This window comes from Sminthopsis crassicaudata, chromosome 1 (genome assembly GCF_048593235.1).
Source record: "Sminthopsis crassicaudata isolate SCR6 chromosome 1, ASM4859323v1, whole genome shotgun sequence".
Taxonomy (NCBI): Eukaryota; Metazoa; Chordata; class Mammalia; order Dasyuromorphia; family Dasyuridae; genus Sminthopsis; species Sminthopsis crassicaudata.
This window is the reverse complement of record NC_133617.1, coordinates 509,758,780-509,775,496: the sequence shown is the minus strand read 5'-3', so window position 1 is coordinate 509,775,496 and position 16,717 is coordinate 509,758,780. Positions and strand designations below refer to the sequence as shown.

General features: G+C 42.0%; 1 protein-coding gene across 1 annotated transcript in view; it reads left to right on the top strand.

Moving 5' to 3' along the window:
* MYO15A (myosin XVA) overlaps window positions 1–16,717 on the top strand; it is a 122,743-nt gene that overhangs the window by 38,499 nt on the left and 67,527 nt on the right. Inside the window, 13 exon segments of the mRNA XM_074281540.1 lie at window positions 72–203; window positions 917–1,042; window positions 1,875–1,952; window positions 2,390–2,538; window positions 3,324–3,369; window positions 4,059–4,183; window positions 5,181–5,298; window positions 8,009–8,184; window positions 10,116–10,227; window positions 12,755–12,863; window positions 13,207–13,337; window positions 13,963–14,058; window positions 16,398–16,633. Of these exon segments, the coding sequence (XP_074137641.1) occupies window positions 72–203; window positions 917–1,042; window positions 1,875–1,952; window positions 2,390–2,538; window positions 3,324–3,369; window positions 4,059–4,183; window positions 5,181–5,298; window positions 8,009–8,184; window positions 10,116–10,227; window positions 12,755–12,863; window positions 13,207–13,337; window positions 13,963–14,058; window positions 16,398–16,633 (1,634 nt within the window).

Below are 16,717 nucleotides of genomic sequence, written 5' to 3'. Positions count from 1 at the left end.
AGGGTCACCTTACTCACCCTTTCCCCCAAAAAAATCTTATATAAACCTGGGAGTGGGCAACCTTTACCCAGGATGAGTACATCCGAGAGCAAATAGACTGGAGAGAAATCACCTTCACTGACAACCAGCCTTGTATCAACCTTATCTGCCTGAAGCCCTATGGAATCCTCAGGATTCTAGATGACCAGAGTTGCTTCCCCCAGGTAAGTCTCATAGACCTTCTCTTCTGACCACTCCCCATAGAGAACATAGTTGTAACTATAGGAATTCTTTTAAAAAATCACCTTTTCCTAAAAATCCCCTCAGATTAACTTGCCTGGACAATGGGGAACCATTGAATATTTTTGAGCATTGGAGTGAGTCATGTGCCAGAAAACCCCAGTCTAGTAGTGGTATATAAAATGTATTGGAAGAGAGATCTCTATTAAGAAAGTTTATTTTATCTCTATTAAGAAAGTGACCCTGGGCAAGTCATTTAACCCGAATTGGCTCAGGAGGGAAAAAGAAAGTTTAGATGAAGTGATAATGAGAACTGGTACTTGAGAAATAGCAGTAAGAACGAAAGGATATTAAAAATGTTGAGGTGAGTGAATATGGGAGACAAAGGGTGGAGAATAGTCAGGGATAAGTGGTAAGGGAAATAAGTAGTGTAGAAGAGTAGGAATGTCTATAAAGTTAGAAAAGTTATGAAGAAGAGCTAGTTTGGTGGGAGTAGAAGGATGAGTTCAGTATTAGACATAGCGTGTTTGAGTGACAATAAAACATCCAAGTATAAATGTCCAGTAGGCAGATCTATCTTAATTTTACTTAATTTTAATATTTTATGGCCATTCCAGGAAAAAGACTCTTCCCCTCTTTCCCTTTTCCCCTTCTCCTTCCCTTGTCTGATCACTGCTTGGGCATCCCTATTCCCCAGGCCACAGACCACACTTTCCTACAGAAATGTCATTACCACCATGGCTCCAACCCTCTCTATTCCAAGCCCAAGATGCCCCTGCCTGAATTCACCATCAAGCACTATGCTGGCAAAGTCACCTACCAGGTGAGAGACTCACCTCTCCAAACATACCTGTCTCCACCTCTCCACCTGTTTTGACTTGTTGGGGGGAGGCTTGGAGAGTGATTCCCGGAACCCCTGAATTACTTGGAAATTTCTCCAGGATCATGACAAGAAGGGATTATTTTATTCTTTGTACCTATATCTAATGTATATAGTGCTTAATCCCTGTTGATTAGTTAAAACTTTTATGTTTGACTTAAGCTTTCCTATTTCCAGACACTATGCTCAATTCTGGGGATTCAAAGTGATGTTAGACTTATATAGAGCCTTCATTCTCAGAACCTCAGGAAATGAAAATAATAGTTCATACTATGGGATTTAAGGTGTGCAAAGTTCTTTCTCATATATTGTTTTAAGGACTTTATTGATTTTGAAAACAACTGTAAGATAAATATTATTATCCTCATTTTACAGAAATGAAAACTGAGGTTCAAGAGAATTGCAATATATATAGCTAACATATATTTGGGTCTCTCTAACTTCAGGCTCAGAACTGTATCCCTTATAGTATCCTAGGTCTCTGTGATCAAACAGTCCCCAGTTTGAATACCAGCATCACCATTTAACATTATTTTGTGACCTTAGTCAAGACATTGGGCAAGTTAACAAATCTCAGGACCTCAGTTTCCTTATTTGGAAAACAATAGGATTGGTTTCTAAGATCCCTTTCCCACTGTAACATTCTATGATTTTAAATTGCTTGACCTCTGCTGGACAGATTTTCCCATTCACCAAATGGAGTGACTAATGCTGCAGGAGCTACCTTAACCTACCCTGTCATTTTTAAAAAAAATTTTATTGTATTTTTTTTCAGGTGCACAAATTCTTAGACAAAAATTATGATCAGGTGAGGCAGGATGTACTAGACCTGTTTGTCCGAAGTAAAACTCAAGTGAGTCCTCCCCAACATGCCATCTTCCTCTCCCCACCACCCTCCCCACCTCTCCCAGAATTCTTTCTTCTAGAAAGGTATCTCCCTTCCACTGGCCTTGAAATTATTTTGTAGGTTGGATATTTTATTGTTTGTATTTTAGATTGATCTATCAGTCTACCTGTTATTTTCTCTTATAAAGTATAAGTTCTTTGAGGGCAGGAATTATTTGCTTTGATCTTCGTATCTGTCCCCAGCACCAGGGCATGCTCTGGGAGCACTAAATAAATACTTGTTGATTGAGGAAATGAATGAATGAAAATGTCCAAGGCTGAAGAGATGTATACATAGATGCATGCACGCTGCTGACTAAGCACCCACCCACTGGCTCATGGACTTCTCTACAGAAAACTCACTCTGTCATTCTCTCTCCTTCCCTCTGGCTCAACGGGTGCCAGGTTGTGGCTCATCTCTTTGCCAGTCATGCTCAGTTGATCTCCCATCATCGGCTGGGGAAGAATAACACCCTCACTCGTCTCTACAAGGCTCCCACTGTGGCTGCCAAGTTTCAGCAGTCTCTCCTGGACCTGGTGGACAAGATGGAGAGGTGAAAAGAGCCCTGGGAGGCAGACCAAAATTTCTGGGTCATAGCTTCTTCCTCATCAGAGAAGGGCACCTGAGGCAGAGGAGTGACTGATTTATCTGCCTCCAGCCCTGCCAAGGATAGCTCAAAATTTTGTTGGAGGGAAGGAGCAGAGCAGTTACTATCCCATGGGTAGTTTAGTAGGCTTTGATTAAGGTTGGTTGTAAAATTACTCTTCTCTGGCAGGATGAGGTGATTGGGAGGGTGGAATGAAGTTCCAACTCTGGGAGTTCCTGATGCCCCTCCAGGGGGTCTGTGAGGTCAGCTCTGTGAAGTCAGGCTATTTGCCTATTAAAATACTCTTTCAACTATACCTGTATGGGGCAATTTTCTTCATATACTTCAGCAAAAACAATATCTCACAAGAGACTGCAGAAACAGATGTGTTCTATTGAACCAGGCAGTAAGGAGATTTGTAAAAATGTGTAACAATTCTCATGAATTATTTTTTGTTTTGGAAAAATAGTTATTTTCATTAAATGTTATTTATATTAATATATGATGGATTTACTATTATTTAATGGATATATTTTAAAATTCATTTATAAAACAATTTATCTTAAATTTAAAATTTTTTTCATATAACTATAATCTATATAAACAAAAGTTATTTGGGGTCCCCGATAATTTTTAAGAGTATAAAGGAATCCTGAGACCAAAAAGTTTGAGAAGCACTGCTTTAGAGGGAGGAGAGAAGGAAAAGTCTGGACTTTCAGAGTCTTTCACCTACTTTCTTACTTGATTCTTAGGTGCAACCCTCTGTTTGTGCGATGCCTCAAACCCAACCACAAAAAGGTAAGGGGATAAGGGTGGTGAAAAGGGAGGGAACTGAGTAGTGAGACCCTGGGCTTTTCTTTCTCCATTCCCCAGAAACACATAATATTCTTATTTTCCTTTCTCTTTTCTCTCTTTCCTTTATCTCCTGTTCTCTCTATCAACATTTCAAGTTCACAAATCTGTATGCAAGTGCACTATATTAGTCACTGGAGGAGGTACAAAGTTTAAATAAGACACCCTTCCTTGCCCTCCTGGAGTATACAGTCATGTCACGTATACAGATAAATATAAAATAAAATAATTTATTTTATTTACAAAGAGAAATAGAAAGTGTTTTGAGAATTCAGAAGGGGAGGTTACCCTTTGTTAGGTTCTTAGAGTATGGCTTGAAATTGAGTGAGTGAAGGGAAGGGGTTGGGAAATGCATGAGCAAAGGCTCGGAGGTGTGCAACCCAAGCGATACAATCCAAGGGCCAGGACATGGCCCAATTTCGATCTGAGGAGAGGAGAAGTGTGAGACCAAAAGGAAAGGAAAATTGTATCACATGGAAGAGTCTTGAATGTCAGGCAAAGGAGGCTAAAATTTGACTCAGAGGGCACTTTCCCTCTCCTTTTAATCCTATGGCTCTGCTGTCCTGCTCCAACTCTCCCAAACAGTAGGAAAGGTGGATAAGTGAAAAGCCTAATAAGTCTTCTCTCCACCACAGGAGCCTGATCTATTTGAGCCAGATGTGGTGATGGGACAGCTCCGATACTCAGGGGTCATGGAGACTATCCGGATCCGAAAGGAGGGCTTCCCCGTGCGCATTCCTTTCCAGGTCTTCATTGACAGGTACCCCCCCACTCCCATAGAGAGGAGTTCAGGGTATCCAAGATCCTGGATACCTAGAGAAAACATGCAACCTTCCCTGCTCATCATCAGGAAATCAGAAATTTACCCTACAGTGTAATACCAGAGAAACTGAGGCAAGTTTTTAATATTTTATTTGAATTTCTGAGAGGGAGAGGTTGTCTGAGGATAGAGCAGAATCCATTTTTCCCCAGGGCTGAACTGGACTTTTGTCTCAAAGAATTCAGCATCGAATGTGAGATTCTAATGATTTTTATAGGGCTCTAGTAGAATATGCACTGGTGAGTGGTAGAGTGAGCACTGGTGAATGGTGATTTCCAAGAATGGACAGACTGAAGGGTGAGGACCATAAATTACCTCGATAACTTAGAAGGACTTAGGAGCCAGGATGTCTAGAATAGAAGATCTCCCCTTTATCTGAGATTAAACACTGACTTACAATTTATGATCCTAGAGTAGTTAGCCCTAAATTATATCAGTCCTAATAGTCAGGAAGTGGGATTGCTACCAGGGGGATTGAGGCAGAACAATTTAGAGAACCAGAGGCAGGACAATTTAGGGAAACTGAGGCAGGACAATAAAAGGAAACTGTGGCACAACAATAGGAAGGGAAGGGGCACTAAGGGCTTGGTCCATCACTCTTCCTCTCACCTCTCGAGCAGAAATGTTTTACTTATATACTAGCTCCAGACTCTTCTGGATGCTGGGATACTTGGGAAGAGGATTACTTTTAAAATTCCTATTAACTGATGAACAGCTCTCAATTTATATGTTCTTCCATGAACACAATTGACCATCAGAGGTAATACCCCGGGAGCCCAAGATGCTGTAAAATGATGGATAATAGAAAATATGTGTTTGTTATTTTTCATTGGGCCAGGAAGCAATAGCACCTTGGGGAAAAGAGGAAAATTAGGGGGAAAGTATAATTATTTTAAGCAGGGAGCGATAATTATTGGGATTCTCCATTCACATTCAGGTACAGATGCCTGGTGTCTCTGAAACACGACATACCAGCTACAGGGGAAGCCTGTGTCTCAGTGCTCAATAGACTTTGCACAGTCACCCACCAAATGTACTGTATCGGGGTCAGCAAGGTAAGGGGGAATCCAGATCTCGGGGACTATTTAAGCTGGTTGTAGCTTGTTTGTACATATGTGTTTGTTTGCTGTCTCCTCCATTAGATTGTGAGCTCCTTGAGGACAGGAACTATTTTTTGCCTCTTTGTATCAACAGCATTTAGCACGATACCTGAGACCTAGTAGGCATATACTATTATTGCCTGATGATAGTAGCCCTACCTGATTATCAACTATAATATTCAAGGAAGGACTGACTGGCCAAATGGAAGTCTTTAGACTGACTTTGTCACCTTCCTAATACTCCATTAGAGCTCCTCTCCTCCGGATCAATAACTTTGCCTACCTTCTCATCACCAGCCCTTCCCCTCACCGTACCCCACCTTTCAATTATCCTTGTTTCTACAAGGAAAACTCTCAGCTATCAACTATTCCTTTCTAAAACTAGTTGGTTTAATTTAGTTGTTTTAATAAATGCTTAAATTATATTTTGCTATTTATGTATTGATAATGTCTTTGCCTCCTTCCTTCTCCATTATCTCTTTCCCTAACCCTCATCCCCACTGTTACTGTTTGACCTACTGAGAGAAGACCCATGACATCATGAGAGTGATGTCTTGACTTGCAAGTTAATTGGATTTCAGTGGTGTGCAAAGTTATCAGCCTCACTCTTTCCTCCGGAGTCATTGGAGCTCAATGGCAAGATTTGGGTCAAGATGACTGGAGATGCCCCCGGATACAGTGGGAGACCCTAGACTCTCTAAGCTAAAGTCTTCCCCAGGTCTCACTTTGTCTGATGCAATACCCATTTAGTGATTAAAGGTTAGGCAATAATTGAGACAAAAGATGGTCTGATCTACCTTCTCACAAGAATCATTCTAAAGGGGAAGACTCAGAGTTTTTGGCCAGAGCAGAAACAATTACTGTCTGCATTTGTTTTAAGCCATTCCACTGATGCTTGCCTAAGTTGCCATCATTAAAGCTCTGTTAATTGGGGGGTGGAAGGAGGAGGAGGGAAAGGGAAAAGGAGAAGGGGAAAGGGGAAGGGAAGGTTGGATTTGGACTTAGAGAAGACAGGTTCAAATCTCTATTTGAGCTCTCTGGGTTTCAGTTTCCTCATTTGTAAAAAGGAGGGGTTTGGGCTAGAAAACCAGTCTATGGTCTGATTAAGCCCTAACACGCATTCTATGAAGCTATGATTATTTCTTGTTAAAAATACAGATTTACCTGGAGTATAAAGAGGCTGAGGTGAAGAACTCAAAGTCATTGTGGATAAAAGGAAGATCCTGGGGCAGCCTTCCCCTCAGGCAAACGGGCAAATGGTCCTAGTCTCTCTTATCGTCTTCCGTAGTCAGTTTCTACTTATCTTCAATTCTCCTTTGGGCAGATTAATTTCCTTATAGTTCATATTTTTGTCTCCAGGGAAATAATCACAGATTTGTACTACTTTCCTTACATATTTGTTTTGTAGCTTAAACAATATATATTTTTTTAGTGTAAAACTTTCCTTTTACCTTTCCTCTACCAGCAAGAGAAAGCCTTTAGTACAAATGTGTTCAGTGCCTGAATGACCTGAGCCTTGGCCCACCTGAGGGTGGAGATAGAGGATCATAGATCTATATTTAGGCTGAAGGGATCATAGATTTGGGGCTGCTAAGGGGAAGCAGTGGATAGAGTATGGAGCCTGGGCTCAGGAAAATTCATCCCCCCTGAGTTCAAATCCAAACTCAGGCACAGACTAGCAGTATGACCCTGGGTAAGTCACTTAACCCTATAAAATGAACCGGAGAAGGAAATGCCAAACTGCTTCGGTATCTCTGCCAAGAAAACCCCAAATGGAGTCACAGAGAGTCAGATAGGACTCAACATCATCATCATCAACAATTGTCATAGATTTAATGAGCAGGATCCTTTTTTTTTTTTTTTTAATAGTTTTTATTTACCAGATATTTGCATGGGTAATTTTACAACATTGACAATTACCAAATCATTTCTTCCAACTTTTCCCCTCCTTCCCCCCCCCCCCCATGGCAGGTTGACCAATACATGTTAAATATATTAAGAGTATAAATTAAATACAATCTATGTATACATGAGCAAACAGTTGTTTTGCTGTACAAAAAGAATCGGACTTTGAACTAGTGTACAATTAGCCTGTGAAGGAAATAAAAAATGCAGGCGGACAAAATTACAGGGATTGGGAATTCCGTGTAGTGGTTCATAGTCATCTCCCAGAGTTCTTTCTCTGGGTGTAGCTGGTTCAGTTTATTTCTGCTCTATTGGAACTGATTTGGTTCATCTCATTGTTGAAAAGAGCCACGTCCATCAGAATTGATCATCGTATAGTATTGTTGTTGAAGGATATAATGATCTCCTGGTCCGAGCAGGATCCTTTAAAGGCCATCTAGTCCAACCCCCTCCCATTTTAGAAATGAGGAACTGAGATCAGGAGAGATTAAGGAATTTGTCCAGGAGCTGTGCACAGGAAATGTCGCAGATCCATAATTTGGATCCCGGTTTTCTGAAGGAACTTGTAAGATCACTTGCCTAAACCTCTAATTTTACAAATGGGAAAACTGAGTCCCCCAGATCTTAAGTGATTTGCCCCCAAATTGGTACATGGCAGATCTAGGATTTGATCCCAGGCGCTCGGATTCTAAAGCAAGGGCTCTTTCCGGTAATTGTGAGGTCTGTGACACGAGGGTGCCCTGCTCTTTCCCATCCCCAGCTGTTCCTGAAGGAGCATCTGTACCAGCTGCTGGAGAGCATGAGGGACCGAGTCCTGCACCTGGCGGTGCTCACGCTGCAGCGCTGCCTCCGAGGGTTCTTCATCAAAAGACGGTTCCGCTCCCTGCGCCGCAAGATCATCCTCCTCCAGAGCGTCTCACGGGGCTACCTTGCCAGGTACTGGCCTAGGCGGAGCCAACTAGGGAGCTCTGGAAGCTGTTGCCAAATAGGAGAGGGGGTAGTCTGTTATGGGAGAAGGGAGCCCTGATTGCAGATGGGGAGGTTCCAGGCCGGTTATCCTTACTGGCGATCCCGGCAGGGAGAGCCCTGAACTGGACTCGGATCTCAGAGCTGAGCAGAGCCAGCTGTCCTTGTGCCTGTGGGACTTAATGTGGAAAAACTACTGCTCTGGGAATGAATCTAAGGGGTCCGGAGACTAAGGGTTTGATCCCAGCTCTGTTCTAGGCCTTGTCAACTGGGATAAGCTATTTCTTCTCACCCCAGAGTCCTTGTCATATGTGAAAGAGCCCTAGCTTCAATATGAAGACCTTCTGGTGTGGGAATTCCTTTCATACATATCCCTATCCGATACAAAAAGAAATCTCTGTAGGACTTAGTCTTGGGAAGTTGCTTGAGATGCTGAGAAGTTAAATAATCTTCCCCAGGAGTAGTATGTCGGAAGTTATATCTGAACTCAGGTCTTCTTGATCCTGTAAATCCTGCATTCCACCCATTTTATGTCATCCTGCCTCTCTTTCCTTTTCATAAAAGAATAATAAATATTCTGCCTTCCCCAAAGGACTTGTACATCAATCAATTAACCAAGAAGGCTTTTAAAGGTACATACAGTGTATACCAGGCACTGCCCAGGGGTAAAAGATAAAAATGAAAGAATCCTTGCCCTCCGAGGAGTTTATGACAGAAGCAGTATGTACACACTCACACCTGCAGCTGGCTGGCACAGTGCAGTAGAGTGCCAGGCCTGGAGTCAAGAAGTCTCACCTTCTGAGTTCAAATCGGGCCACAGACACTTACTAGTTGTGTGACCCCGGGCAAGTAGTTTAACCTATTGCCTCAATTTCCTCACTTGTCAAATGAACTGAAGAAGGAAATGACAAACCATTCTAGTATCTTTGTTCAGAAAATACACACACACACGTGCATATATATACACATATGCATGTATGTGTTACACACATATTGTGTATACATATACATGCATGGTCTCTGTGTGTAAATATATAATTAGTAATTATGTGTATTATACATATGCATGTGGCATACGTTGCATATACATGTTGTGTATTGTACACATATGCCTTACAGAAGTATTTTTATACAGATATATATATATATACATATACAATAAATAATGTATATATATTGCCATATGCATGTGTGTGTGTGTGTCTATACCCACACTCACACACACAAAAGATAAACTAGGAGGGGAAGACAGCAGCAGCTACAAGGGGAAATCAGGAAAGGTTTCATGTAAGAAGTGACATCTGAGCTGAGCCTTGAAGAAAAGGCACAGAGAATGGTTTGTGCAATGGAGTGGTGTGTTATATATAATGGGCAGCAACAGGGCTAGTTTAACTGAGTGAAAGGGAGTCATGAAACAAGACTGGGAAAGAAGACTGGAGCCCCATTTATGGATTTAATCCCTAAATCAATCAATAAGCACATATTAAGCAGCTACTATGTGCTAGCCTCTGTACGAAGTGCTGGAGATACAAAAAGAAGTAAAAGACATTCCCTGCACTTAAGGAGCTTATAATTTAATGGGCTTTTGGAATATCAAACAGAAGGCGGTATATAACCTTAGAGTCCTGAAAAGTAAAAGGATCAGATGTGTGCTTTGGAAACATCCTTTTGGCAGCTGTGTGAGTATGTAAGCAGTTATAAGGGCACTCTGGCAAGCATCCAGCACTGCTTACACGGAGGTGTCACACCTGGGATCCTGCCTTTGACTGCATACCTCTTGGGTGGCTGGAGGGAGGGCAGTTCTGAGTTTCCTCTGGAACTCCTGCTCTTGGAGACCGGGACCTGTGTGGGATCTATACATTGCCTATAGTTTGATTCCATTTTTCCCTCTTTCCCTCTAGGAAGAAGTACCGGAAAATGAAGAAGAATTTGATCAAGTTCAGATCTCTGGTGAACATGTATGTGAACCAAAAGCAGTATCTGAGGGTAAGGTCAACCCAATATCTACCATCAGTCACATACATACAAATATACCTGGAACCAGGCTGGGCTTGTCTGGAAAACCCCCTTCTCATCCAAAATGTTCCATCTGGGGAGGAAGGAAACATCAAGGGGAGCTCAGGGCCTTGATGCTCAGCTATGGGGCCCAGCTTCCGTGCAGGAAGGACCTCAACTCTTTCACTCCTTTCACACTGTGCAGAGACATAATAAGAAATAATACAGAAGAATAAACACACAGAGCTGTACACTGGGGTGTGCTGGAGTCAGCTCAAACTGGCTCTTAGAAGTCAGTCCTTAAATTTTCCGGGTGAGCATTTACATTTCAGAAATCCACCAGGCACTTCTCTCTTGAGCTTCAATTTTCTCTTTTCTAAAATGAAAGGCTAAACTAAAGGATCAATAAGATTCCCTTCTAGCTCTGATGTTCTATGATTCTATGTTTTGGAATAGCACATGTATTATTCTTAAATTCTCCCATGAAGAAACCACCAAAAATAACACTGGGAGAGTAGAGTGTGTTAGGATTAGGGAAAAATGGGGGGGGGGTGTCTGGTAATAAATAGCAGAAGAGAAAGATAATCAGAGATTGACTGGATTTGTCAGGCTTCTGAATGGTGAGAGGGTCAAGCTGATCCTAAGGAGGTCACGAGTTCAATATACCAAGTCAGCAAAGGTTTGTGGAGTATTCAGGAGGACTAATACCTCTGGTAGAAGGGCTTGCTAAACCTATACTTTGAAGGATGTGTAGGTTTTATAGTGGAAATGAGAGTGGAAATATCAGAATTAATGTATCATTTGAGCCTTCAAAACCCTATGATTCTGGGAGTGTCTCCTCTGTATCCTCCCTGAGGTACCAGGGCTGGCTTTGGGTCAATAAATGTTTGCTGATGATTTGCCTTGCTGCCTACGGCCTGAAATGCCGGCACAGGGAAAGGAAATTTGATGTCCCCTGGAAACCTCAATGAATCTGGAAAACTTTATGTCATAGGATTTAGAGCTGGAGGGGACTTAGAAACAGTCTGGTCCAACCTCCTATTTAACAGATGTGGAAACTAACACCCAGAGAAATTAACTGATTTTCCCAAGACCATGTAAATAATAAATAACAAACTAGGATTCCAGCCTTTTAAGTCAAAGTGCAGTATTTTGGGGTAACTAGGGTAGAGCAACAATCATAGTTTCAGGAGGACCTGAGTTCAGATCCAACCTCAGATACTAGCTGTGTGAGCCTAAACAAGCCACTTAACCCTGTTTACCTCAGTTTCCTCATCTGTAAAATGAACTAGCGAAAGAAATGGCAAAACACTCCAGTATCTTTGCCCAAAATACCCCAAACGGGTCACAAAGACACGGACATGACTAAGAGACTTAATAACAACAAACCAACAGAATTTTGCACTACCTAGTTCCTCATAATACAAAGTCAGAATTAATTGGAAAATCCATCAATGTGCTCACATCAACTTTTTTTTGCATTGTTAAGCAAATAATAGTCCGAAACTATATTGACAGTAAAGTAGCAGCCACATATCCAGGAATTAATATTGTCACAGAGTCTGGGGCTCAGATTTGTCCTTGATGCAGAGCTTGAGTCTTAGACTTGATTGGAGAATAGCAGCAGAAACCTATCAAAGATAACACTGGGAATATAAGTACCTTTTCTGTTAACATCCTCTTGAGACATCCCGCTTAATTATGGGCAAACCCGAGGGCCTACCCTTGGTCTCCAAGGTTTTAGCCAGATCTAAGCAGTAGTGTTCCTGGAGGACCCAAGGGAGGGAGGTATTTTGGGGAAGGGGAAGGGAGAAGAATGCTGATTCACACATCTACTTATTCATTTGACAAATCCAAGTGCTGGGCACTGATGACACAAAGACATATATAATTCTGTTGGCTCTCAAGGAGTTTATAATCTAGTTGGAGAGATAATAAATGTCGGTCGAATGAATAAATGAATGAATGAAGCAGATCCAGTGAGCACAAAAAAATATGTTGAAATCATAAATATATGATGCTTCTACCAAGTAAATGAGGGATTCTGAGTGTCCACTCTCCCATCATTACTCTGAGGTTCTCCATGAAATACCTACTTTTTATTCTGATATCTCTATGTCTGTGACTTCTAATTACTTTGAGATCCCTTCCCTTCTCATGTTACCACTCCCTCCCTTGAAGGAAACTTCAACATCTCCCTTCTCCCCTATTCCAAATTAAGATCTCAGGGTCCTGATAGCCAGGTTACTGTTTTAATTAAAATTGAAAGCAAAAACAAGGGATCACACAAATTAGGAGAAAGTGTAGGTGAAAATATGATTTGGGACTGGGTTGGACTGTAGGTATCTCGTGCAGTGTGCTTCCAAGGATAAGGATTTTGGGAAGTCTGGCAGGTGAGTTTGAATTACAAGGAGAGAGTTGGATGGTACGTCCTAAACCTACAAACTGGTGCTCAGCCTGGATGAATAGCCATTTTTTGGTCCTGTTTCTTTAAAACTCGGGTCCTGAGAGTCCCCTGAAGCTAGGAGACCAGGACCTGGGGGAGGAGGGAGAATATTGTTGTATTCCCCAGGAACTGACCAAGAGACAAGTGGTGAATGTGGCCTGTCTTGAGGTACCCGCTGAGCTGGCAGGACTCCTCCAGGTGGTGACAGGTGGGCAAGGAACCCTGGAAGTGTGGGGAGGGGGCCTGTACTTGCCAGAAAACTAGTAGATTGACAGTGACATCCAGGGAGGGCCAAGAGAAGGGATGACAACTGCCAGAGAAGTTCCCTGGATGTGGGAGAGGCTGTCTGATCTAGGCCTATGTCCCAGCTTGTGGCAGGCATCAGTCAGTGAGGATGCTTCAGGGCTACAGTTTTGCATGGAGCTTCTGAAGAGGAAGAGGGAATGGATGGGATTCTAGTGCCTAGGAGAGATTCACTGATAGGAGAAGAGATGGCCATGCAAAGCAGGGAGCCCCTGTGCCTTCCTATTCCTATTTCCTCTGGCCCACAGTATACAAACAAGCAAATGCAGGCTGCGTGGTTTCTGTCCGTACTCCCAAGCTACAGATTGACCCTCAGATTGCACTGCCCCTCGACATCAACAACTATCCAATGGTCAAGTATGTCCAGGCCCACTTCAAGGTAAGGACCTAATGGGATGTGATTTAATGAGTTCTAAGAAGGTTCTCAACCCCATCACTTTGCCTTCCCCACTCCCTATTCTGTGTTGAGCACATTAGAACTGAATTTCTTAGGAATGAGGCATTTTTCTGTTTTAAAATTGCAAAAAATCTCTAGGAGGATATCACCAAAGTGATGTTGTCATATGGTGCCTTAATAGGGTTCTAATCCTTTCCAGACAAACTGAGCAAAGGAACTTTATAAATGTTTTAGGTTAAATTTTGTAATTATTTTTGGTAAAGAAAGCAGAGTAAAAGTTCCTTTAAGGGAGAAGATAGAAGAACAAGGCACTAGAGAAACAAAGACACAACAAAACTGTGTCATTATGTTCCCGGTTCTTCTTCAGCATTCTAGGGCTGGGGGTGGAGGGGAACCAGTGTGTGTCAGGAGGAAGACAGAAGAATTGGAGTCAGAGCCTAAGAAATACCCTGAGCTCATTCCTTAATCTCCTTTATCCTTTTTTTGCACCCTAATCCCCTGTGTTCTCTTTTCCCCTTTCCCACTGTGTTCCTTTCCCCAGTCCTATTTACTTTGGTTTCTTCCTGGGCCCACCTTGACCATCCATCACTCTGATCTTTGTCCCTAGGATCCAGCCTTTGGGATGCTTACTGAGCCATTACATAGTCCCCTTACCAGGCTGGAGAAAGAGCATTACCCAGAAGCCATCAGCATCTTTAAGCTGGTAAGTTGAAGACATAAGGGCAAGACTCTTAGAATTTAGGCTGGTGCTCTGTGGCTCCTTTCTCTACACTGTTCCCCAGCTTCCTGGTACCCACTGAAGAACTGGGGGAGAGGCAAAGCCCTAAAACCTTGACCTCCTGTAAGGAGAGGAGGGAAGCACCCAATCCCCTGCCTGTCTGGTCACTCCTGCTACCATTGTCTAAGAATGTAGGGAGTAATGGTTTGGGCTACATAACTTTTCCCCTTGTCTTGTTCTTCTCCTCAGCAATAACGTATCAATAGCTAATCCTTTACTGCTCTTCACCCTGAATGTGATAAAAAATGATTTTACTCTATAAAACATGTTCCTACCCTGTGAGATAGCTAACTTAGGTATCTCCTCTAACAGATGAGGAAACTCGGTATGAGTTCACCATGTCAATACCCTTCAGCAGTTACCCCAAGTCTTAGCTTTGCTCAGCTTGAGGGACTTGTCAACTTGCCAAGAGATTCCTGAATCATCCTACCCAGTCTCCTGTATCTAGCTTTTTCTTAATCCTCCCTGGTTGCAGGTGAATTAGCAAGCAGCTATAAATGTTCTTGGTAGAATCAAAATAATTTTTAAAAATCTGGCATCTATACAGGGGCTTCAAAAGTCTTAGAGCAGATTTAAGCTTTTATAGCTGCCATAAAGAACTTTGTAAACTTTAAAGCCTAAGGAAGGTCCATGTGGTGTAACTGCACCTGGATTTAAGAGAACCAAGATTCAAATCCTACCTACAACACTTACTAGATGGATAACTCTGGGCAGCACATTATTAAACCTCTCTAAGTCTCAGCTTCTTCATATATAAAGTGAGGCTCTATTTTTTTCCAGGGCTGCTTTGAAGATCAAATGAAATAATCTATTATTGAGCTCTGTAAATCTTAAATAATTATATAAGCTATTCCTTTAAAATTATTTATTATATTATCTATATATTAATTAATGATATTAATAAAAAGGTTTTTAAAAAATAGCTGTTTAAAAGCTATAAAAGGGTTCTTAGAAAACTGAATAAGCATTCCCTTTTTAATATTTCTAACCATCTGTGTGAAATTGGGCAAGTCACTTGACTTCTGTCTGCCTCAGTTTTCTCGTCTGTAAAGTGGGAGTAGTGATAGAGTTTTCCTTCCAGAGTTGTTGGGAGAATCATATAAGCTCATATTTGGGAAGTGCTTTGTAAACCTTAAGCACCAGCCATTTTTATGAGCTGGGATTCTAACGAATATAAATTCCACACTTCTGTACAAAGGTCCATACTGCCTGTTAAAGAGCTTAATGTCCATTTCCAAAATCTAGCCTAGAACATTTTGTAAAGGCTCATCAGTACATTGATGACTGGATGATGAGCTCCCCAGAGCTCAGGAGAACTTGTTTTTGAGATCTCCATTGTTCATCAGGGGCTAGCAATGGCACAGATAAATTAAAACATGACCGGGTGGAGGGAGAACATGCCATATATATTAGCTGGTTTCAAGCATTTGAAGGGCTGTTATATAGAAGAGGGATTAGGACTGGGCTGTTTAGGCTGTGAGGATAGAACTAAAAGCAAGGGGTGGAGACTTCAAGAAGTCCCATTTAGACTAGGTCAGACTAGATGACCTTGGAGGTCCCTCCCACTTTTTAGATTCTATGACCCTATAATACAAGGGTATAAAAGGGGTTGCCATCTGTTCAAGTGGAAGGAGTGTTCCATTCAACAAAATGAGAGATTTTTAAGAGAGGGAAGCAATAATCATGTAGTGACTATGCTGTGTATACAAGGCACTTTTTTTCCTGACTAGATCTTTGACTTCCTTGAGATAAGGTTCTCTCTAGTGAGGAGAGTCTCTTCTCTCTCTGCAAATCCACAACTTTTTTAGCCCTTACTCAGACAAAATACTATTTGAATGAGAAGAGTCTGATAAATGTGGATGACTGCAATTTAGCGGAAGGACATCCCAGGTAAGGGAAACAGCACAGGGAAAAGTGAAGCAGAAGGTCTATATAGGAGGGGGACTGGAAAACAAGATCAGAAAGAATAGCCTCCCTTCAAAGCCTCTTGTACCTCTTTAGTCTGTGGTTCTATGAAAACCAGGCTTACTTTGAAGGACACTGAATGTCATACTGAGGAATATGAACATCATCTTCTAGATCTCGAGCAAGAACGGAAAACTCTTTTCAAAAGCAGGTTGGAATGAATGAGTAGTTGTTTGGCCTAAGTTTGAGCAGCGTAATTTGTACGGGAGGGTCTTCTATGAAAGTAGAAGGGACGAGGGAAGTGTTTATTTTTACTGGAGTCATGGAGGATTTGGGGTCTGATTTTATAATGATTATAGATTCTGCGCTTCATGGGTGACCCCCACCTCCACGGAGCTCAGGACAACCTGTTTGGGAACTATATTGTCCAGAAAGGACTTGCAAAGGCTGAGCTGAGGGATGAGATCCTGGTCCAGCTGGCCAATCAGGTGTGGCGGAACCCCAACATCAGCAACAAGGAACGAGGTTGGCTCCTGTTGGCCTCCTGCCTCAGTGGCTTTGCACCCTCACCTCGCCTGGACAAGTATTTGCTCAAGTAAGTAGGGGTTCAGGAAGTCTGAGACTCCTACCAGTAGGACCTAGACACGGGTTCTCAAGAAGTACAGAGGGATGATTTCAC